At 46.2% G+C, this 24,313-nt stretch overlaps 1 protein-coding gene across 1 annotated transcript; it reads left to right on the top strand.

Moving 5' to 3' along the window:
• The first annotated feature begins 8,284 nt into the window (after nucleotides 1–8,284).
• LOC125514970 (ethylene-responsive transcription factor 1-like) lies at nucleotides 8,285–11,654 on the top strand. Its single transcript, XM_048680372.1, has 3 exons — nucleotides 8,285–8,716; nucleotides 10,382–11,291; nucleotides 11,371–11,654. The coding sequence occupies exons 1-2, from the start codon at nucleotides 8,398–8,400 to the stop codon at nucleotides 11,257–11,259; spliced, it is 1,197 nt and encodes a 398-aa protein (XP_048536329.1). The 5' UTR covers nucleotides 8,285–8,397; the 3' UTR covers nucleotides 11,260–11,291; nucleotides 11,371–11,654.
• The last annotated feature ends 12,659 nt before the right edge of the window (nucleotides 11,655–24,313 follow it).

Below are 24,313 nucleotides of genomic sequence, written 5' to 3'. Positions count from 1 at the left end.
GTTCTTCCGCTGACTGCTGTTCGTTTAATCGCCGTCTTGAACTCTGCGTCTCTGCGGCCTCCTACGAACGAGGAACGACGGAACGAAACGCCGACTGCAGCAGGCAGCAGGTACGTTTCTCCTCGTGCCCTCTGCGGCTCTGCCGTCTGCCCTCGCCTGTTCTAGTGTTATTTGTTCCTGTTTTTTTTAATCATGATTCCTGAATCAACAGGTCAACAGGAAATTGTAGGCTGGGCGATCAAATCTTTGAGGATTGAACACATATAGCCAGATTAGATTACAGAGAGAAGGTACTATATTGTGCCCCGCCAGATTTTGTCATGATATTAGATGAAGATCATCTGCAATAATCTAATGTTTTAATTAGCTTTCTGCTAATTGTTCCTTTCAATTTCAGCAAGGTCATCGGGCTTCGGGTAAAAAGTATCCATCCGGAAGTCTTAGAAGAAAAAAGAAGAAGGAAGCAGATGAGGAGAAAGAGGCAATGAAAGGATCTCTTTTTAAATATTATAAGAGCAACACAGGCACTTCAAGAAATCCAGAGGAGTTGGCGATAGTTCTCCCGGATGATCAAACTAATGCCAATCGGGAAGATGATGGGCATACCCCTACAGAAGACGATGTTGACATCGACATGGATGATACCAATGTGAGTGATTATGAGCCCATATTTAATTCATCTGCGACGGAATCTGCTAGTGTTGATGAGGAACCGGTTATTACTGTGGATATTTATGATCCAAGCAATTGGGGTAGTCTTGATAACAAAGCGAGGGACATATTAGTGGAAAAGGGGCCTGAAGGGAAAGAAGAAAACACTAAATATCCTTTGGATGAAACTTTAAGATATTTTTCGTATAGCCATTACTCAAGAAAAATGAGCAATGGAGAGGTGCGTGATAGGAGATGGTTAGTTTTTTCAAAACACGCAAAGAAAGTGTTTTGTTTTTGTTGTAAGCTTTTCAATTCTGATAAATGCAAGAGTGCATTGGGGCATGATGGGTTTTGTGATTGGCAGCATATTAGTGATATTAGTGAGAGACTGAAAGAACATGAAGCTAGTGTTGACCACATTACCAACATGAACTCTTGGAATGAAATGGAAATTAGATTGAGCAAGCATGACGATTACTAGTTAGACATTTAAACTAAGGGTCCCGGATTGTAGTTTCGCCCCGGGCCCCTAAAATTTTAGGACCGGCCCTGACAAAAATGTCTAAACATGGAACTGCTAAATAAGGAAAATGTACTACCGGAAAGTACTTTCAAATGGTACTAGCACTACTCCCGCTCTCTGAAGCATCCTTGTTCGCCAGTCTCTCTCTATCATTCCACATCTGTTCGGCAATCAAATCACGCTTGGCTGCCCACTCGCGTACATCACTCTCTCGGTCGGAGACACGATTGCTACTCCTTGGCAGGTGGTGGTACCAAGTTGGTTCGTCATCTACAAAAACATCGGGTCCATTGTCTAAAATCCAGTTGTGAATGACGCAACAAGCAATAACCACCTTGGGTTGTGATTTTAAGGGTATGAAAGGTCTATTACTAAGAATCTTGAAACGATTCTCAATAGCTGCAAAGGCTCGCTCGACCGTTGTCCTTAGTGAGGAATGACGGTGGTTGAACAACTCTTTTGGACAGGTTGGACGATTCAGACCATGGAACTCCTGTAGATGATAGCGAACACCTCAATAGGGTGGCAATATGCCCGGCCTGGTGGCTCTCTACTCCGTAAAAGTCAGAGCGGCGGCTCGAGCCAAGAATAATTTTTGCTCTGCCCTGGCCTGTGAAGGAGTTTTATATATTTTCGCTCTTTCCACATGCTCGTGCCAAAACTCAAGCCACCGTCAAAAGGCGACCCTTTAGATATTCCAAACGTGCGTGCCTTCGTTTCACTTCACAAAATCCCTACTCACTGCGACCGTGGGGACGGTGGTAGGAACGACCAGAGCACCTTTGGCTCGTGCTCACCCAAAGCTTCTGCTGATCGAACTGCATATACATGCTCCTCCCCTGAAAATAGCTGAATATATGGGAGTCGGCCAGGTCGAGCACGTGCCAGTGGTGTTCTGGACGCTAATAGACCGGAAAGTCAAGACAACTCCCAAGCCGTGGGTGCTAGAAACATGTATGGACTAGTATATCGCATGGCTACTTAAAAAATAAGAAGAGTTTGACTTCAAGCTCCTTTTTTTTAAAAAAAGGAAAAGGTTCCCCTCCCGGCACCGAAAACCGCCTTCTCCTCGGGATCCCCTGGCCACTGCGGCCGCCGGCGATAGCCGTGGCGGCGGCAGGCATAGTCGGAGCACCCCGGCAAGCGCGGGGAAGCGACATCAAGTAGGCGGCACGGGAGGCCAAATCTAATCCGGCGGAGCCTCGCAGAGGAGGTGCAAGTGCGGTGGTGCCATCCGGGAAGCGCCGGCATGGGAGATGGCAGAGGCGATGTGACTCGACCATGGAGGTTGCGCCGCAATGGCGCTCGACCAGGTGGTTTTGCGCAAGGGGTGGTTGGGTCTCACGGCAGGGGACTCCTAGCGGCGTCGGCGCAGGTGTTAGAGGCGACGGTGCAGATCGAAACTAAGCCCATTCTGGGCTTCATATGGGTCTCAGGGGCGCGAGCATTGTGATGCTTTTCCGCCTGGAGTTGGTGTGATGGCTACTGCATGTGGTGAGGCGGCCATTGGTTGTGCTGGAGGTGGAGGATGATTGGGAGCTGTGGGTTCTTGGCTGCGTGGGAGGTGGAAAGAAAGGCAACGCGCCTTCAGCTGTGTGGGGTGTTGATGTTCTGCAACGTTATGATCACAACGGTGAGGTGTTGTAGCGGCGGCGCACAAGCCCATCATGGATAGTGGCCCTAATCCGGTGGGCAAGAATGGAGGTGTGCGATGCTTTGGCTGAAAATCAAGCCCGTCTTCGATCGGTGCTCGTCGGTGACGCATGTGGGTACCGTCCCCCTCCTTGGAGGCGTCGTTGAGGTGTTGTCGGCACCCCCCTCTCGCATTGGTTGTTGTTTCTGGACGAAAGCCTAGGTTCATTTTTGGATCAGTGATGGTGGCGTCTCGATGTCGTTACTTTGTTGGGAGCATCATGTGTGGAGATACGGCTTCGAGGTTTTGTGTTGTAGTTCTTCGGTGCTTGCCATTGGTCCAAGTAGATCTTCATCAGCTCAATGCACGCTATTGCGGTGAGTCAAAGATGATGACTTTGTCGGGACCAACTTAGTCCCGCCACCCAATCGCCATCTCCCTTTAGGTATTCATGGGTGCTTGGTGCATTGGCAAGGGAGGTCTGGTTGCAGTTGCCGACACCTGCAGCTTCTTCCTGTCGGGCAAGCACACATTTTGTTTGAGGATCGGGAGGAGGATGCATTTTGTGCACTGAACTAAGGGATGAGATCCAATGGTCGCTTTTGCCGTAATCCTACGGCTCAGAAGGGGACCGATCTGGTGCTTTGCGGCGGTCGGCCGGCCGGCCGGCGCGCAGAGGTTCGACGGTTGATTGTTATGTCCGCTAGAGTTTATACTAAGAAGTCTTGCTGGTCGGTCTTGAGAACTAGGCAGTAGCCTAGCGGCAAAGGGTCACAATGATGCACCCTGCGCCCAGAGCTTGAATCCTGTCGGGGGGCGAATTTCTGATGCCTCACTCTGATGGACTTCTTCTATAAAAACATGTCCTGAGTCCTAGTGTCTGTAGATCTCATTTTTTCTGGTCGATCGAACTATTTGAACTCAAATTAAAATTTGAGGACCTAGTTGCAATTCCGGACTAGTCGACGGTGGACGTAACGGACCGATCGATCCCTGGAAGTGGAAGAACCTGGAGCAGAAAAAGCCCGCGACACGGAGTCATGGAGAGCGATCCCACGACGATCCCGGGAAGACCTTTTCCTATAAAACACCAGTCGTATCGTAGTCCCTCAGCCATGATATTTTAGTGTCCGTCCACACCTCTAACGACGTACGTTGTGCCTACTAATACGAGCGAACATGTAGCAGGCCCAAATGGTGCAGCGTGCAAGAAATGTTGCTCACGCATCGTCGCTACTACGTACAAATCGTGGATAACAGCAGTTGAGCACATGGTAATCGACCAGAACGAACGAGCACGTACGTGCTCCATGTGCATTTCGCTGTCTCGTGCTGTCGTGCAGATCAAGTGAAGAATCAATCATCAAGTGGACTAGGTGCTCCGAAGGCTAATCAAAGGCAACGATGAATCAAATGCTTTTTCGATGGCTAACCAAAGGGGGTGGATCACGGGGAGGGAGACGGTTAAAATAAGCACCAAAGTGTGATGCGTACAGACGGCTTCAACCATTGACCGCGCTGTCTCTCTCTCTGTCGGGCTCGCCAGTCAAAACTGATTAGGTGACGCCACGAAAGAGGGGGACATCAAAGCAGGCAGGACCAGTCGCAGTCGCAGTCGCAGTCATGGACTAGGTACGACGAGGCGAGCACGTGGGCCCCGCGCTTTTGGGGACAGCACCGTCTGTCCGTGGACCTCGCGATGAAACGTGCGGAAATTCACCAGGGGGAAGCATGGCAGCCACATGACATGATGGCCGACTGCACGGTGGGGCTACAAATAGATTTGTTGGGCGGGCCAAGCTGCTAAATATAGAACACATGTGATTTTATTTTATTTTTGCGAGTAGAACACGCATATATTTACCCAAATGATCAGCTCGCAATGGTGACCATCAGATCGGCCCCGCAAATCAGTGTTTCGCATCCGTTTGTTCCGCGACATATTCGCGCAAACGCTCGGTGGCCAGCCTTTTCCTCGTTCTCAAACAACCACACTCCTCCCCCTTTTGTCTCAGAGCTGCACATTTTGTCCCTGCTCGCACCCATCATCGATCGCGTTCTTTCACCCCCCTCCCCCCCCCCACGCCACGTGCGGCTCCCTCTTTTCCATGTTCGGCGGCTGTGGGGATTCGGTGCTCACCTTCGTCTCCCCTACACGCGGCTGCTGCCTTCGCTCATCCAACAGTCATAGGGGGTTTCGGCGTGGCTACTCCATTTGCCCACCAGACGATCACACCCTCTGCATTCGCCGTACGCTACTCATTCCTTCCATATTTGGCGACCATGGGGGTCCGCGCGTGACTGTGAGGAGCTGCACGATGCTGTCATGCTCGATAGGAAGCACCACCCCTAGCTGTGTGCGTGTCCTGATCTATGTTGTCGCGAGGAGGGGCAGCATGCCACCTTCAGGCTCGATGGGAAGCACTAGCGCCGATAGTTGTGCACGCCGTGATTTGTGCCGCCTGTGACGAGGAGCTCCAGGCGGTTGCTGGGCTATATGGGAAGCACCGACGTGTGTTGCTCCTCTCCTAGCGAAGGTACTCGTCAATGCTGTGATGGCCTGACTTATTAGGGATGATAGACTACTCATATCAATAAGGAATTCCTTTTTTTCTGGTAGCCCATTCGGACAGAACTCCAAAGTTAAGCGTGCTTAGCTTGGAGTAGTGTCAGGATGGGTGGCCGACCCGAAAGTTGCTCCCGGGTGCGCACGAGTGAGGACAAAGTGCGCAGAAAAGACTAGTATTAATCTGTGGGGACAGTCTAGATCCCGCCAGGAGTAACGACCACTGCGAGTGCGTCTGGGGCGTTACAAATGCCCATGTCCACCTTTCATTTTTTTCTGTCACCATCCACAACCGGTAATTTTCCTTGAACAAACGGGGATATGTTGATTGGGGAGATTTTGAGGGAGATCGGGAAGATTTTGTGTGTTTAGTTGACATTGGTCGATTTTGAGCGGTGGGGGCTAGGGTTGTTGGGCAACGTCCGAGATCATAAGATAAGTAGAGTCGGGATGGATGGCATCCGAACTGGCATCACAGGCCGCCATGAATATCCACACACTACAATGCAACGGACTTGGGTTGATAAGATGAGCAATGACAATCAGAATTTCAATCTTTTTCTGTTTCAAAATTTGACCATTACACATTTTTCATAATTCTTGCCATCATTTGGTAAAACAAATTCTACTAAAGTTGCCATGATTTTCTAGTGAGTAGTGTTCCTAGATAACATTTTTTTAAAGTTGCCATGTTTAAATGAGTAAAAATCATAAGTTTTTCCATGAAATCATTGCATTTTTCCTCTACATTTTTCATGACTTGTATGTCATTAAAAATGCCATGTAACTTGTACTTTTATTTCTAAATTTGCCATCAACCAGAAAACAAAATTTCCAATGTAGTTTCCGCATTTGCCATGACCTATAAAACAAAAAAGAAAATCCAGATCACTTCTACTTTGTTTTCCTAAATTTGCCATGAACCAAAGAAAGACTTTTTCAAAAGCAGTTTATGCATTTTCCATGACTCATACATCAACCTTTTTATTTTATTTTTGCCATGTCACTTGTAGTTTGTTCACCTAAAATTGCCATCGATAAGAGAACACATTTTTCAAAACAGTTTAGGCATTTGCCATGACCCACTAATCATCTTTTAAAGTGCCATATCACTTTGCACTTTGTTTTCCTAATTTGCCATCAACCATGCAAACAACATTTTCAAAGCAGTTTGTGGATTTGCCATGACACATAGATCATTTTTGCCATCTCACACACTTTGTCTTTCTAAATTCTCCATCAACCATAGAACAAACTATTATGAAATCAGTTTATGCATTTGACATTAAAAGTTGCCATGTCACTTGTCCTTTTGTTTTTCCTACATTTGCCATCAACCAGAGATCAACAATCATAAAACACATTTCTTGTTTTTTTGCCATGTTCTATATAAAATCGCTTGTACTTTTCTTTTCCTAAGTTTTCCATCAAACTAGAAACCAAAACTTCATGGCAAATTTTACAATAAAATCTTAGATAGCAATAAGTTTTCAAAGTTTTACTATGTGACCCATTTTAGATTTTTTTATTCTAGTTTGTTTACTGCATTTTGCCAGGTCTTATAGTTCAATGCCATTACATATTTTAAACTGTCCATCTCATGGCAAAACTATACATCATGGCAATTGTATGTGTAATGTCACTTTGATTTTTTGGCAGATTTTTAGATAATTTGTACTCGTTCACATTGTAGGTATTGGACCTTTTTAATTATCCATAGCATGTCAAATGCATGAAAAATGTTTACTACTCAAATGGATTTTTTCATATTTTTTCATACAATCATGGCAAATATTTAGAAACATCCCTTGCTACTTTTCTCTATGCTTGCCAAATTATAGTTTCCCATGTTTGGCAAAACTAGTTTCATAAGCATGGCTAACTATACGATGGGCCCATCTAGGTTCACAAGAAATGGATTGTGCAAGGGGAAGACACAATTTTCTTTCCATTATTTTCTTTCTACAATATATTTTGATGTTTCTTGTTGCGATGGCAAATCTCCGCCTTTCCCATATGGCAAATATTTTCTTTGTATATGTAATTTTCATGCTCTTGCCATGGAAAATCACACACGGTCTCACACGTCCACACCATACTTATTTTGCATAGATCGTCCATGTTGTGCAATGTCATTCTGTTTTACAAGGATGGCTCACCAAAACGCCACGCTAGCCCAACTGCTAATGATGGATTGATCTCCTAGGCCTCCAACCTACACGCAGCGTCGACGAATTGATAGTAGAGTTTGACGGCTCACCGACCAAAAGCGAGACTTGGGGTCGATGGCGAGGACGATCTAGATGAGTCCGGAGTGGCCGGCTTGCGATTGATAATCAAGGCGAAAAGGAATTTACCAAGATCATCACGAACCTGTAACAAGTGAACTCGATCTGAAAAAAAGACCATGTCCATGTTGGTTATCGACTACGTTTTTTTAGAGACAAGGCTACCGACGCCTGGGCCATGGGCTACCTGCATATGTGGGAGGGGGGGGGGGGGGGCGGGAGGGGGGGGGGGGGGGGGGGGGGGGGGGGGGGGCCTTGGAATTCGAGGGCCCGGGGCCTCAGGGCCGGCCCTGAGAGGGAGTACGAACAGTAGTAGTACACTCCTACTACAGGTGTGTAGTACAACAATCTTGAGCTAATGAATGTTTGCTTACCTCAAAAGAAAAAGGAAGTCAAACGCATATCCCTCTCTTCATTCCCCAGGGGCAATGTTCTAAATACCACATCTCCCAGGGGCCACCGCGCAAGACTCCGCCGACTGGAAACGCTCGCTTCGCGAACCTGCCTCGTGCCTTCCGCCCGCCGCAGCCCGTCGCTGACGCGTGGGTCCCACCGCGCCCCCCTCTCGCCTCGCGGGCAGCCGTCACGCGGCCGCCGCGTATATAGCGGGCTGGCCTCGCCCCACCTGCCAACCCACACCTGCTCCCCCCACCTCATTAAAAACTGCCCATTTATTTACCAATTCCGGCGAACCTCAATCGGCGACGACTAGGACGAGGTACCGCCGGCAATCATGTGCGGCGGCGCGATCCTCAAGGACCTCAAGGTCCCCGCGCCGGCGCGGAAGGTGACGGCGGCGGTGCTGTGGCCCGAGAAGAACAAGCCCAAGCGGGCCGACGGCGGGGGCCGGCGCCTCGCGGGGCTCGGCCGGCGCGGGGGGCGCGGGCTGGACGACGGCGAGGAGGACTTCCAGGCCGACTTCGAGGAGTTCGAGGCCGACTCCGGGGACTCCGACGTGGAGCTCGGGCGCGCCGGGGTTGCTGGGAAAGACGGCGACGACGAGGTTGTCGAGATCAAGCCCTTCGCCGCCGTCAAAAGGTCCCTCTCCCAAGGTATCGGCCCCGCGTCCGCTTGGACTGGTTCTTTAATCCACGTATTGTTACCGTCCGCGATTGACTGCTCTAGAAGATAGGAGATTGCGTGATTGGGCAGGAAGAGAAATCGTGGAGGGGTTGCTGTCGGAAGGCTGTATTTGGGGGCGTGTTGCTCCTGCTTGTTTAGATATTTTGGATTGGATTTGATATCATGGAGTGATTTGGGTGAAGGGTTAGGCCTTTTTCCATTTCTCTGTTGTGTTTGTTTGGTGATGATTAGCCTGGCAGGCTGTTTCTGACGCTGTTCCTTTCAGAGAAGCGATTTGGGTTGTTAGGTTGTCCATTGCGATTTATGCTTTTCGTGAGCTTTGATGGTGATTCATATGCTTACTGTTTATAGTCAAAAGGGGTTGAAAATTCGCAGAAAAGGGCCGAATTTCTCCGTTTTGTTTGGAGGTCTCGCCTCTTGAACTGTTTCCTTGTTAGATGGTTGTCGATTTTCGTGGGGTTGCTGTAGACTAGGATCAGTTCTCAGTGTGAAGGATTATTCTGTTTTTCCTTCTCAAACAGGAAGGATTATTATGTCACTTACTGAATCCTGAGAAAATAAATCCTTGATTCTGCATCGTCTATAATGCAATTTGCAGAATTAATAATTGCAGAATGATGATAAAGGTCTATAGCATGAGGTTTGTTTATCAAAACTCTGTTTTTTATTAGATTGTTATTTTATTTTATTTGTTTTATTTTTGGGCGACTGATGCTTTCACCCAAACATGGCCCTTCATGGTTCAATGTTTATTAGGATTGTGATATTATACATATAAATTCATGTCCATGATGAAATTATTTACTTTCTGTGAGAGAAGTTTGTCTGTGTTGGTCCCTCTTAACCAACTCAGTGGTTTGGCTGTTCGATCGGGTAGGAAGAGAAATTGTTTAGGGGTTGGTGTTGGAAGGCTGGATTTGTATGGTGTTAGACCTGTTTGTTTAGAGATTTTGGATTGGAATCGATTGGATGCGTTTTCATGAAGTGATTTGGGTCAAGGGCTTACTCTCCAATGTTAGCCTGAAATAATTAGGCTAGTAGGCTGTTTCCGCACTGTTCCTTTTAGAGAAGCGATTTTGGTTGTTTAGGTTGCTGATCTTGTGATCTATACTTCTCATGAGCTTTGATGGTGACTCATATGCTTACTGCTGTTTATAGTCATAAGGGGAAGGGCCGAATTTCTCCATTTGAGGTCTCGGCCTCTTGAATCTTTCCTTGTTAGATGGTTGTTGATTTGCATGAGGATTGTTCTAGACTTGTTCATTTATCAGTCTAAAAGATTATTCTAGTAAGTGTTGAATCCTACTAAAAATATCCTTGATTCTGCATCGTGTATAATGGGATTTGTAGATTAATAACTGCAGAATGATAGCAAAGGTCTATAACATGAAGTCTCTTTATCAGAATCTTGGATTTTTATCAGTTGTGATTTATTTTATTTTATTTTATTTGTTTTGCGGGTGACTGATGCTTTCACCCAAACTTGAAGAGGATAGCACCCATCATGGTTCAATACTCATTATGATTGTGATATTTTACATATGAATTCATGTCCATGATGAAATTAATTATTTCTTGTGAGAGAAGTTTGTCTGTTGGTCTCTCTTAGCATTGACATTGGTCTTCCATTGCAGATGACTTAAGCACCATGACTACTGCTGGTTTTGATGGTCCTGCACAAAGGTCAGCAAAAAGGAAGAGAAAGAACGAGTTCAGGGGTATCCGCCAGCGCCCCTGGGGTAAGTGGGCTGCTGAAATCAGAGATCCTAGCAAGGGTGTCCGTGTCTGGCTTGGTACTTTCAACAGTGCTGAAGAAGCTGCAAGAGCTTATGATGTTGAAGCACGAAGGATCCGTGGCAAGAAGGCCAAGGTTAACTTTCCAGAGGAACCAACAGTTCCTCAGAAGCGCCGTGCTTGCCCTGCTGCTCCTAAAGTTCCCAAGTCAAGCGTAGCACAGGAACCTACCGTCATACCAGCAGTCAACAACCTTGCCAACCCAAATGCTTTCGTCTACCCATCTGCTGACTTTGCATCAAAGCAGCCGCTTGTTCAGCCTGACAACATGCCATTTGTTCCTGCAATTAACTCTGCTGCCTCTGTTGAAGCTCCTGTTATGAATATGTACTCTGACCAGGGAAGCAACTCCTTTGGCTGCTCTGACTTGGGCTGGGAGTATGACACCAAGACTCCAGATATATCATCCATTGCTCCCATTTCCACCATTGCTGAAGGAACAGAGTCTGCAGTTCTCCAGAGTAAAACCTACAACCCAGCGGTGATTGCTGAAGGAGCTGAATCTGCGCCTGTCCAGAGCAACACCTACAACTCAGTGGTGCCTCCTGTTATGGAGAACAATGCTGTTGATTTTGAACCTTGGATGAGGTTTCTTTTGGATGATGGCGTGGATGAGCCGATTGATAGCCTTCTGAATTTTGATGTGCCTCAGGATGTCGTTGGCAACATGGACCTTTGGAGCTTCGATGACATGCCCATCTGTGGCAAAATTTTCTGAGGGATTCAAACCCCTGTATATCAGGACAAAGGGTAAGCCTTCGCAATTTGGATGTTCGGTCTGAGGTTGATAATCTTTTCATTATCCTGAACTTTTTGTTGCGTGTTTCAGGAATAAGACTATGGGAGATTGGGAAGCACCCTGTTGTCACCTTTGGTTAGTATATGCCTATGTGCAAGCTTAGATGCAAAAAAGTCGCGTCCTGAGTCTCTTTAGTAGTCGACCCTTTCCCTAGGTGACTGTCGATGAACCGTTGTCATTTATGAGTCTGACGAACCGTTGTCTTTATCTTTTGTCAACTCTTATATCGTCGCTACCATTTCTGAATGTGAACAGCATGGATCTGTGTCCAGTTTGCTTTAATCTGTGGTAATAGAAGTAACCTATATATCTTATTTCTGAGCATAAGTTTATCTGTTAAATATGGATTTTCCTGGCTGTTTGCACAGTTTTTGCTGTACAGGTGTGGTAATTTATATTATACTCCTCTTTTCACTTAGGCTCTGGCAAAACATACCAGATTTGTTAAAAAAAACCCAGATTTACTAATCTTTGATACTAGCTGCATGATCATCGGGAGCCATTTTTTCTACATTTTGTTCTCACCCATGTACTCCCTCTGTCCCATAATGTAAGACGTTTTTTTTGACACTACACTAGAATAAAAAAACGTCGACGGAGGGAGTAGTTCTTATAAATATTTAGGGCGCCTAATTCATAATTCCAGGGATCTGTTCCATTCTATTCCATTTCAGTGCATTCTTTATAGCAATGCATTTTACTGTCTCTCAGTCCCTCTCGATGTGAGAAGCCATGTGAACAACATGTACATTTCACTTGATTTATTACTAGTACCTTCACCGAATTGGTGGTCTCATGTCATTGTCATGTTAGGTCCTTGATTTGATTCGAAGTCGTCGGCATAAGTAGTGCACATCGCATTCTTTTTCTCTGAACAAGAAAAGGCGCAGGCGCCATATATTCCACCGAAGCACAGATTACACTGAGGATAGCAAAGCCCTCGGGGATAAAATCTGTGTAACATTGAGCATTTCATTCTAATCGTGGGTAGAACTATTGCCGCTAAAAAACTGTGGTAGCGACAGTGTCCTGACTGTCGACCGTTGAGCGAAGATGTGAGCGCTTTCATTGAAAGTCCTGGATATGTGATATAGACCTGAGCTGATAAAGTACTTGTAAATACACAGAAATCTACAAGAGCTGATCTGATTTCTCAGCGCCCGGGAGGATGGTTCCTTGGATTTCTTGCTGCGGCTGCTTTCGCTAGCGTTAGGTAGTCTGTTAGAAACGTGGCGTCCTGCATATGCATTTGCTTGGCTTGGCTAGCATGGCAGCTAGCTTCAGCGCCTGTGCTTCAGCCTGAATTGGTGGGCTTATTGTTGATTTGATTTGACGTCGTCGTCATAAGTAGTGCACGTCCCTTCTTACGATGAGTAAGTTATTGTTACTCGACAATCACATGGCGTTCACCAAAGGTATTCACCTAGGTAGTTTCCACGGACTTTGGGCTTAAAAGTGACATAATTGGGTAGGTAATCTCCGGCCATTAGCGCATATACATACAGGTATTAGTACTGGACCTGCTATATTTCTTGAGCTTGCTGGAGGCTGTTATGGAGAAGCCAGTTGTTTTCTTCCCGATGACTCCTAATTCTAGTCCAATCACACAACTATTTGGGGCTACCATTTTGGCATTGCACCAGTCCTCTCCTCGTTTTAAGAACAACAATTGTGTTTGTTTGAGTTCTGGTGGCTCTTTCTTCCCTTTAAATAGAGTGGACTGATTTTTGTTGGTGAGCAAACAAATACCTCACGTATATGTTGTGGACCCATGGTAGTGTTGTAGCCTGGACAGTGGACACAAGTATGCTGGCATTAACGAGGCATCTATGGGTACTTATCGTCTGACTAGGGAAGTACTAACTCCTTTGGCTGCTCTGACTTGGGCTGGGACTCCATATAGTACTACTATATCATCCATTGCTGAGATTTCTAGCATTTGCCGAAGGAGACAATCTTGTCTACAGTAACACCTACAACTCAGGGGTGCCTCCAGTTATGGAGAAGAATAACCAATCTGACTGGTGAACTGACCAATTTGAGGGATCTGTTCCATTTTCAATGCATTCTTATAGAATTGCGTTCTACATTCTTATAGTATAAGGTGTCCAACGTTGTGACAGGATAAATATTTGATGATGTCCAAAGGATTGAGGAAGGAGATCAAACATAACAAAAAATTGAAGAACGGTAATGAACAATTTAAGAGCCACAAGTATATAGATATTTTAAATAAACAAAAGCAGAAACTCCTTTGTCTGACTAGGGAAGTAACTCCTTTGGCTGCTCTGACTTGGGCTGGGAGTATGACATCCAGACTCCATATACTACTATATCATCCATTGCTCAGATTTCTAGCATTTGCCGAAGGAGACAATCTTGTCTACAGTAACACCTACTCCCTCTGTTCGGAATTACTTGTCTCGAATATGGATGTATCTAGAACTAAAATACGTCTAGATACATCCATTTTCGCGACAAGTAATTCCGAACGGAGGGAGTACAACTCGGGGGTGCCTCCAGTTATGGAGAAAATAATCAATCTGACTGGTGAACTGGCCAATTTGAGGGATCTGTTCCATTTTCAGTGCATTCTTATAGAATTGCGTTCTACCGCCCCTCAACCCCTCTCGATATGAGAAGCCACTAGTAAATATGCCCGTGCGTTGTTACGGGCCGTTGTCTAAACAATGCATCCTATAGGTCTAGCAGAGCCTCCTTCAGAATTTAATCTGCCCCTATGACAAATGAAAATTAGCATATTTTCATCTTGTAAAATGAAGCTGCAATTTTCTTTGCAAACAAATACATAAGTGAATCCTCTTAATATGGGCCATTTATACAACAAATTTGTTTTCAAAGAATTTCTTGATTTGGTACCACCTATCTTCTAGAAAGATAGTATAAGGTGTCCAACGTTGTGACGGGATAAATATTTGATGATGTCCAAAGGATTGAGGAAGGAGATCAAAGATAACAAAAAAATTGAAGAAGAGTAATGAACAATTTAAGAACCACAAGTATATAGATATTTTAACGGGAATACTAAAGCCCACACGTATGGACGTTTGCATCTCGCCCACATGCGTGAATCCACGTCCGTTTGTGGGTGCACGAATCTTAGCATGCTTGTGGTGCCACGTAGGACTGGGCTGGTGTGTGGGCATTCACTCGGTCGCCCCACGTCTGTTTCACCACACGGAGGGGACGGTGTGTGAGCGTTTAGTAGTTCGCCCACACGCCAGTTTTCACTCACGCACAAGGGCTGCTGTGTGGGCATTTGCCATCTCGCCCACACGCCCGTCTCCTTTCCCACATCCAAGCTGTCAGTTGCCATGCGCTTTGCAGTGTACATGGCAACTGCCCTAGTGTGCTTGTAAGTAGATGGCAACTCTCTCTCTCTTTTTACCCGAACATATCAGTTGCCATATGTTTTGCAGGGTACACGGCAACTGCACTAATGTGCTTGTAAGCAGATGACAACTTTCTCTTTTACCCGAACATGTTGTTTTGCCATATCTCTTTGCAGCGCTACACGGCAACTGCCTAGTGTTAGTAGGTGGCAACTCCTAAGATTTTCAAATCACGACAACTGTAGTAAACCAGACCATACATGGCAACTGCTTAGTGTTAGTAGGTGGCAACATCTAAAGTTTTCAAATCATGGCAACTATAGTAAACCAGACCATACATGGCAACAACTGCAGTTGTCCAAAATGGCATCTGGCACTTGACCTGAGATGGCAACTGCAGTTGAGCAACCATGGCAACTGTAGTTGTCCGACATGGCAACTGTAGTTCAGCGACATGGCAACTGCAGGTAAACGGACATTGAAGAGGGTCCGGACCATGGCAACTGCAGGGACGCGTGGTGACTGTCACGCTGGGCGTGTGGGACGTGAGGTAGGTGGCTGAGAGAGGTCGTGTGGGCGTTATGCAATTTGCCCACACGTAGGCGTGTGAGAGGGCCGGCTAGGAAAAATAAAAGACGTGTGGACGCTAGTTATTTTGCCCACACGTAGGCGTGTGAGTTGATCCTCTTAGACACCATACAAAACATGTGGACAGATTCCTTAACACCCACACGTGTGACAGTTATCGTCGTCCTATTTTAAATAAACAAAAATAGAAACTGAATACACGATTTCTTCCATCCATTCTCGCCCTACACAAGCAGAATTTACAAACAATATCTTCTTTCACACTGCATATTTGGACCAAACAAAGCACGAACAAAATTATGTTTATTCTATGCCTTGGTCACGCTTCTACGTAGTAAATATACCCGTGAGTGTCTACGAGCTGATTTTACTTTTTAGGCAAACTTGATTAGCGCATGCCTGCAGTCAAATATGTAACAGGGCAGCGGATGCATTTAGGAAAAAGAAGGAAACAATACGTCTAGTTTTAAGAAACATCTGTGAAACACTGTAATTAAATAGGTGCCTGGGTGGGAATCGAAGTGTAATTCTCGCCGGACTAATGAAGTGAGGCAGCTTACTGCTGTCAATGCAGGAAGTTATATGTTTCTAAATATAAGTCTTTTTAGACATTTTAATATGGACTACATACGGAGTAAAATATATAGTAAAATGAATGAATCTACACTCTAAACTACGTCTATATATATCCATATGTAGTTTATATTGAAATCTTTAAAAAGAGTTATATTTAGGAATAGAGGAAATATACTATATTTATACATTTCGGAATTAGCCAATAATATCAAATTGACCCTAATGGTTTACGGCCAACGAATTATGGGAACGAGATCCTCTGACGTAGAACAAAACTACTGCAGAGGGACGTCCGAGACGGATCACCGTCCGTGCAGCATCCAATGGCAATGGCTAAACACCGGCAGAACATAGCAAAGCCATCGGCCCATGAGCATGATGCGGCCCAGTCCAATGAGATGGTGCGAGGACGACAAAAACGCACGAGGTCGGCGGAACGCGATAGCTTAAGTGAACACGGTGCCCGGCTGATCGATTTGTACGTAAATTGTAAATCTCTGCCTTTCTTTTGCCATCTTGAGATTTGCTTTAATAATAAGAGTGGAATTAGTCAAACTATCGTCATCAGATTTGTTTTGAATTCGATAAATCTTTGTGCAACTCTGCGTTAATCTTGTAATTAGGGCAACTCTAACACGCCGCCGCAAATATCAGTGTGTGTTCGTTTGCATCGAAACAGACGAAAACACTAGTCCAACATGCCGATCCAAGCCCAAAATCAATCCACGTGCTGTTTGTCTAGACACATTTCCCGCCCAATCTGGCCACTTCTCGGTCGTCGTCCAATCTGGCCACCCTTGCACGCTCCCTTGCCAGCGACAACAAACCCTATCTATCTCGCGTGTTCGCCATGGATTTCTTCAACAACAAAGGCAAGGGCAAGGCCAAGTTCAACGCCCGCGCCAGCTCGTCTCGCGTGCTGCCGCCTCCGAACGCCTTCGCACTAGTGCTGTGTGTGGGGAGGGGTCGTTGGCCACGGGGCCGGCTCTACTTCCCGGTGCACCGGCCCGGATGACGACATATAGGGTAGTGTGCCGGACGGCCCGTTAGGTGGCGGCAATCTTATTTTTTAGTTTTTAATTTATGTTTAATTAAGTTTAAGTGAACTTTGGACAACGGTTCACCGGAAATTTAATGTTTAATTACGTGCATATTTTGCAAAAAAAAATTGGGTCCATGCGGAAAATGCGTCGGCAACTGTTGGACGCATCGGCCGACCCAAACGAAAAAAACGGACACACGCGTCCGCTTGGTCGACCAAACGGAAAAAATGAGCAAAATCCGCACATGTTTGCGTCGGCGCATTGGAGTTGCGTCTTTGCGTGGCGAGTGAATGGCGACGACGAGTCCGGCCAAGCGCTCCTTCGGCGAGCGAACGACGGCGGCGAGTGAACTGGCCAGATTGGGCGGGAAATGCGTCCAGAACAAACAACATGCAGACTGATTTTAGGCTTGGGTCAGTATGTTGGACCGGTGTTTTCATCCGTTTCGATGCAAACGGACATGCATGGCTCATTGTGTCGGCGCATTTGAGTTGCCCTAATTACAAAATCGATGCAGAGGAGCGCAAAGCTTTATCGAATTCAAAACAAATCTGATGACGACAGCTCGACTAATTCCACTCTTATTATTAAAGCGAATTTCAAGATGGGAAAAGAAAGGGAGAGATTCACAATTTACGTACAAATCGATGAGCAAGACACCGTGTTTCACTTATCGCGTTCCGTCGACCTCATGCGTTTTTGTCGTCCTCGCACCATCTCATTGGACTGGGCCGCATAGTCCTCATGGGCCGATGGCTTCGCTATGTTTTGCCAGTGTTTAGCCGTTGCCATTGGATGCTGCACGGACGGTGATCCGTGTTGGACGTCCCTCTACAGTAGTTTTGTTCTATGTCAGAGGATCTCGTTCCAAATTATGAGGCACATTTTCCCGTGCTACAACTCTGTGTAAAACTACCATCACGGCTACCACCAACACAGAAGCTCCTTTTTTCAGAACAGCACACATGTCCTGTACAGAGGAAATCACCAAGTAAATCAATCTCAAAAAATAATAAAGTTTGCAAAAGATAATGTTGGGTAGGGAGAAGAGTGTACGGAAGTAATCTTACCGGTCTATTTTTCCATCTCTCATCATCACCCTGCCGATGGTCTTGAAGTTGTTGTTGACCCTAACAAATAGGCCGAACGGTTTTTCATACATGTTCGATCTGTAGGTGGGGTCGAAGATAATCACATCGTCAAAGTGTTTGTACTGAAGGTTCTGGCAGAGTAGTGGCCTCACTCTACAGTTACTACCAACCTGAAAAGTATACTGGAATGTTGGATCCTCTGCTTTGATCCTTTTTTGGATAAAGGGCGTTTTTACTAACTCATAATGAAGCTTCAAGGTCCTAGCAAGGTTTTCAAGGTCTTACTGAGATCCTCATACCACAAATTCTTTGCTCCAATATCAGCAATGTGTGGGCACATTGTTTTCCCTTAGTCGGCAAATCAAGTCCCTCGTGTTCTTGTCGATATTACTATGAGACCGCCAAGATGATAAATAACACAAAGAGCAAAAGTACTAACTACTAATTACAAGGGGAGGATAATTGCATACCTCACACGCGCAAACGAATTGCTATATGCATTTAGTTCCATGAGAATCCATACTGCTCGCTCCACACCTAACTCCAAAACCATATTCCAAGGAATAAACATTGTAGAATTCATATCCTTCGTCAAGACAAACGAAGGTTCCCACAGGTGAATGACCGAAGCCTCAGTTTCTCGCCTTCTCCAGCGTGCTAACATGATACACAGGGCCGGCTCTATGTTTTTCGGGGCCCTTGGCCAAGTTGAAAAAAGGGCCCTTATAGGTGATATATATGTACGTATATCCGATCATATTTTATTATTCTGAGACGTATAACATATAAAAAATTGATAATCACGCAGACTATGTCATATCATGAAAGGAAGACTAATAAAGTAGCAAAAAATTAAGTATGAGAAACAATATTCCCTGCTAGTTTGATTACCTTAAATAGATCCAAATTCTAATTCATAGACAATAATGCTTCAATAGATCAATACGACTAGAAATATGATGAAACTGAAAAGATAAATACGTTTACGCCAAAAAAGCAAGAAAACCAACCGTACCAAGAAAATCAAGACGGGAATCACGGAATTAAGGATTAAAGGGCCACCTGATTGCAGCAGCCGGCGGCCGGCCGGCCGGGCGTCCGTGCGAGTCTTCGAGAGACAGAGAAAGCAGCAGGCGGAGGCGGACGAGCCCCCGAGGCAACCAGGACCAGACGCAGATGCCGAGATGCGATTCAATCGATCGAATCGATCGATGTAGTATGCCAGGCGTCGTGCCTTTTCCTCTCCCGTAGTTGGGCTGGGCCTGTACTGATTCATTTTTTTTCCAGCCAAATAGATGTATAGTCTTATATGTATCTGATGATGGGCCCTCCCAGACCGGGGCCCTTGGCCCAGGCCAAGGTGGCCTACCCCCAGAGCCGGCCCTGACGATACACAGAAGCAGATCCATGTTCATCGCCGCGCCCTACAAAATCTGTTATCAGGAATCAGTTACATAGGCAGAGATCAACAGTAAGTTGATGAATGGGAGTACAATTTCCTTAATTTGCACCAGGTAGCGCACAACAGACCAATATCCAAATATTGAAGCATCCATATGTTATCTGAATTTTAACCTCAGGACTGCAATTAGCAAATGCAAAACTGTGTAGTATATCAACACAACAGACCCTGAATGGTCTTGCCTATCTAAACATAGCAGGTTCACAGAGACTTGTGAAGTAGGAGACATCAAATGAGTGAAAATGACTAAACTGAGATACGTACCGTGAGTTCAAGAACCCTACAGTTTGGATTCTTAATTTGCACCAGCCAACACAAATCTAATATATCTACGAACTATCAATCAATACAGGAGTATTATTGTCTATGCATATCGATCGATGCATTTAATTGCCATAGAAAACACAACCGTTCATATTGATTTACCACAAACTACTCACAACAAACCAGCTACTTGCGGACAAGTTAATCAAGGAGCCCTTCGTTCAACAATAAAGAACTCGATATCAGCGTTGCCTAGGAGAGCGCCATGTCTCAGGCGGCCTACAAACACTTCACCACCATTCTTGGCTCCTCCACTCCGCGAGATCACTCCATCTGCCTAGAGACCATCGACAGCAGAAACTTCGACTTGTCTGAGCTTGACCTGCCGTTCTCCGAGGCCGAGATACGGGAAGCTATCAAGAAAATGCCCACCGGGAAAGCGCCCGGGCCGGATGGATTCACTTCGGAGTTCCTACGTGCTTGCTGGCCCATCATCAAGGGCGACATTTGCGCGGCCTTCGAGAAGCTCTATGCCATGAACGGCTGTGGTTTTCACAAACTTAATGAAGCCTTGCTTTTGCTCCTGCCCAGGAGACGTGACGCGGCGGCGCTCACGGACTACCGGCCCATCAGCTTGATCACATCCTGGCAAAGCTATTTGCCAAGGTCCTGTCCCTTTGGCTCGCCCCGTATGGGGGAAATTGTCTCCGTCAACCAGAGTGCATTCATTGCTGGGAGATGTGTTTGCGACAATTTCCTCCAAGTGCAACAGACCGCCTGGCTCCTTCACAACCTCAAGGAGCTGAGAGTTCTCCTCAAGCTGGACATTGCGAAGGCTTTCGACACTGTGTCCTAGCCCTTTCTCCTCGAGGTTTTGGTGCACCTCGGATTTGGTCGATGCTGGTGTGAGTGGATATCCATACTCACATCCACGGCTTCGACCCGCGTTGTCCTAAACGGCAACCAGGGCCCGCCGATTGACCATGCCTGAGGCCTGCGGTAGGGTGACCCATTGTCTCCTATGCTCTTCGCAACCATCATCGACAAGCTCATCAACCTGCTTTAGCACGCCGTGTCCTCCGGCATGCTGCAGCGCCTCACCACGCGCCACGCCGCATCAAGTATTTCCCTATTTGCAGATGACGTGGTCGTCTTTTGTCACCCGAACCCAGCGGAGCTGGCGACCATTCGGGAGCTCCTCCACATCTTCAGCGATGCCTCCGGACTTCGCACAAACTGCATGAAGTGATTAGCAACCCCAATCCAGTGCGCCCCGAGGTGGTTGACACCATTGCGGCCATGCTATCATGCATCGTGACCACTTTTCCCGTCCCTTACCTCGGACTACCGCTCTCGATCCGCAAGATTCACGCCTCGACACTCCTCCCGCTCGTGGATAGATTGGTGAAAAAGCTGGCCACTTGGAAAGCTTCCCTCCTCTCGCGCGGCGAGCGACTCGCTCTTGTTCACCACGTTCTCACGGCCATGCTGGTGCATATCTTACTCGCCATGGCCATAAACCCCTCCATCCTCAAGAAGATCACAACAGTGGTCGGCGACTTCTTGTGGCATGGCCGTAAAGAAGCTAGGGCCGGCTGCTTCCTTGTCAGATGGCCGAAGATCTCTCGACCTCTTGAGCTTGGAGGCCAGGCCATTCACGATATTCACCGCATCGATATCGCACTGCACGCTCATTGGCTATGGCTGCAGGCTACTGATCCCGCCCGCCCATGGAGCCACCTCCAACTTCCCAGGGACGAGGAAACTAGTAAATTCTTCCATGCTTCCACGACCTCGACCATCGGGGATGGCAGGATGTGCCGGTTCTGGTGCGACCATTGGCTCCAAGGACAGTCAATCGCTGAGATCGCTCCAACTCTTCTCTCCTGTAGGGGAACTGTAGATTGAAAGTATGTCTAGAGGGGGGGGGGTGGGTGATTAGACTACTTGACCAAATAAAAATCTATCCTTTTCCCTACACATGCAATTCTAAGAGTATAGCAGCGGAAATAAAGCATTGCATATGAAGGTAAATGGAAGGGTTTGGAGAAGGCAAACACAACGGAGACGCGAATATTTTTGGCGTGGTTCCGATAGGTGGTGCTATCATATGTCCACACTGATTGAGACTTCAACCCAGAAAGGGTAACGGCTGCGCGAGTCCACGGAGGGCTCCACCCACGAAGGGTCCACGAAGAATCAACCTTGTCTATCCCACCATGGCCATCTTCCACGAAAGACTCGCCTCACTCGGGTAGATCTTCATGAAGTAGGCGATCTCCTTGCCCTTAGAAACTTCTTGGTTCAACTCCACATCTTGTCTGAGGCTCCCAAGCAACACCTAACCAATATGGGAGACACCACTCTCCAAAAGATAATAGACGATGTGTTGATAATGAACTCCTTGCTCTTGTGCTTTAAATGATAGTCTCCCCAACACTCAACTCTCTCTCACAGATTTGGCTATGGTGGCAGAAGGATTTGAGTAGAAAGCAACTTGGGGAAGGCTAGAAATCAAGGTTCAAATGGTAGGAATGAAATCTCTTGATCTCAACACATGAGTAGGTGGTTCTATCAGAAAATGGATGGTGGAAGTGTAGGCACGTTCTGATGGCTCTCCTCACTTATGAAGGAGGGGTGGAGGGGTATATATAGCCTCCACACAAAATCCAACCATTACAGACTTTTGACCCGTCTCGGTTGCACCGATTAGTAAACTCGGTGGCACCGACCAGTACAAAAATATGAACGTTAGGAATCTCGGTGGGATCAACGTGCCAGGGCTTAGGGAAAACTTCAACTCGGTGGCGCCGATTGCATCAACTCGGTGGGACTGAAGTGAAGCAATAAGCAACAGAGAATCAGTCAAGCCAACTTGGTGGGACCGATTGCAACATCTCGATGAGACCGAAGTGAATGCACAAGTCACAGAGTGCTGGCAAGGCCATCTTGGTGACACCGAGATCCATATCGGTGTGACCGAACTGTTAGGGTTTTGGCAGTGGCTATGTCAACATGAACTCGGTGGCTCCGGATGAGAAGTATCCGTGGGGCCGAGTTTGGAATTAGGGTTTGGACATATTTGGATAGATAAAGTCGCTGAGGGTTTTGGAGCAATATCACTAAACACTTGAGCAAGTAGACCATTAAGCAACACCTCATCCCCTTTTAATAGTATTGGATTTTCCCATGGACTCAATGTGATCTTGGATCAGTAAAATAGAAATGAAAAGTCTTGAGCTTTTGCCAATCCTTGTCCTTAGCATTTGGAGGGGTACACATCTCTATTTCATGCCATGCCAATCATTGAACATCTTGAAATACTTATCTTAAATGGATATTAGTTCAATGAGATATATGTTTTTATGAATTACCAAAACCACCCGGGGATTAGTTGCACTTTCAATCTCCCCCCTTTTGGTAATTGATGACAACATATAGATCAAAGTTTCGTCAAATGATTAAGTGAATAGAATACATCATCGCTTTGAGAAGTATGTGATAAGCAAGAGCTCCCTCTAAATTTGTGCATTATTAAAAAAATTGCGTTTGAATGCAAATGCACATGGACAACCAAGGTGGGTCATCCTGTTGAGCGTCGTCTGGGAAGATCGGACGGCATGGAGAAACCCCGAGAGATCCATGCGGCACGCAACCTGGAAAAGGATGGCGCAGAGGACACTCTTGCCAGTGAAGCCCCCTAGGAGGCAGGTACTCCAACATCCTTTAAAGGATTAATAAAATAATCCAACTTGCAAAGAATAAAAAGCCCATCTTAAAAGTTCCTAACAAAGCACTCACCCACAACAATCTAACCCACTAAAGGCTCGGCCCAACAACAAAATGATGTAGATGTGACATAATTCTTTCACATCTAGACTTGCCCTAAACAAACCCATTCATATAACTAACATGTATAATGATAATGCTAATGATTGCACATACATGCTACTAACTCAATGAAGTAGTGTTTCTGGTAATAACTCAATGGACTAGTGGCCATGAGTGATTTGAAAGGATGACCTAGATATCTTCCCTTAATATCTTTGTTGGACAATGCTAGTGAGTACGATACAAATATTATATAGTAGTACATGAGTGTCGTACAAAATTTTTCTTAGGGAAGGGGTGTCGTATAGTCTTGAGAAAATAAATGGCGTGCTACTAAACATAAAAAATCAATTCTCCGCTCATTCATTTCCTAGGGGTATACCAGAAATACCAATTCTCTCAAGGGGCCGACGCAAAAGATTTCCCCAAATGGAAATGCCCACTTCCAGAACCTACATCATGCCTTTCACCCGCTCCATGGCCCCTCACCAATGTATGGGCCCCACCATGCACCCCCTCACAAGGGTGACACATTCATGTGTCCACCGCGATATACGAGGCTGTCCTCGACCCCATCTGCCAACCTACACACCCACTCCTCCGTTTCATTAAAACATATACCAATTTACCAATTCCGGAGAGGATCCTTTCCCCCAATGACTATGATGAGGTGCTAGCGGCCATATGCGACAGTGTGATCCTCACGAACCTCTACCATTTTCTTGAGAAGAAGAAGACTCGACAAACAACACTTCTTGGGGCTCA

The sequence above is a fragment of the Triticum urartu genome, chromosome 6 (genome assembly GCF_003073215.2).
Source record: "Triticum urartu cultivar G1812 chromosome 6, Tu2.1, whole genome shotgun sequence".
Lineage (NCBI taxonomy): Eukaryota > Viridiplantae > Streptophyta > Magnoliopsida > Poales > Poaceae > Triticum > Triticum urartu.
The sequence above is the reverse complement of the archived record's forward strand: the minus strand, read 5'-3'. Positions and strand labels throughout refer to the sequence as shown.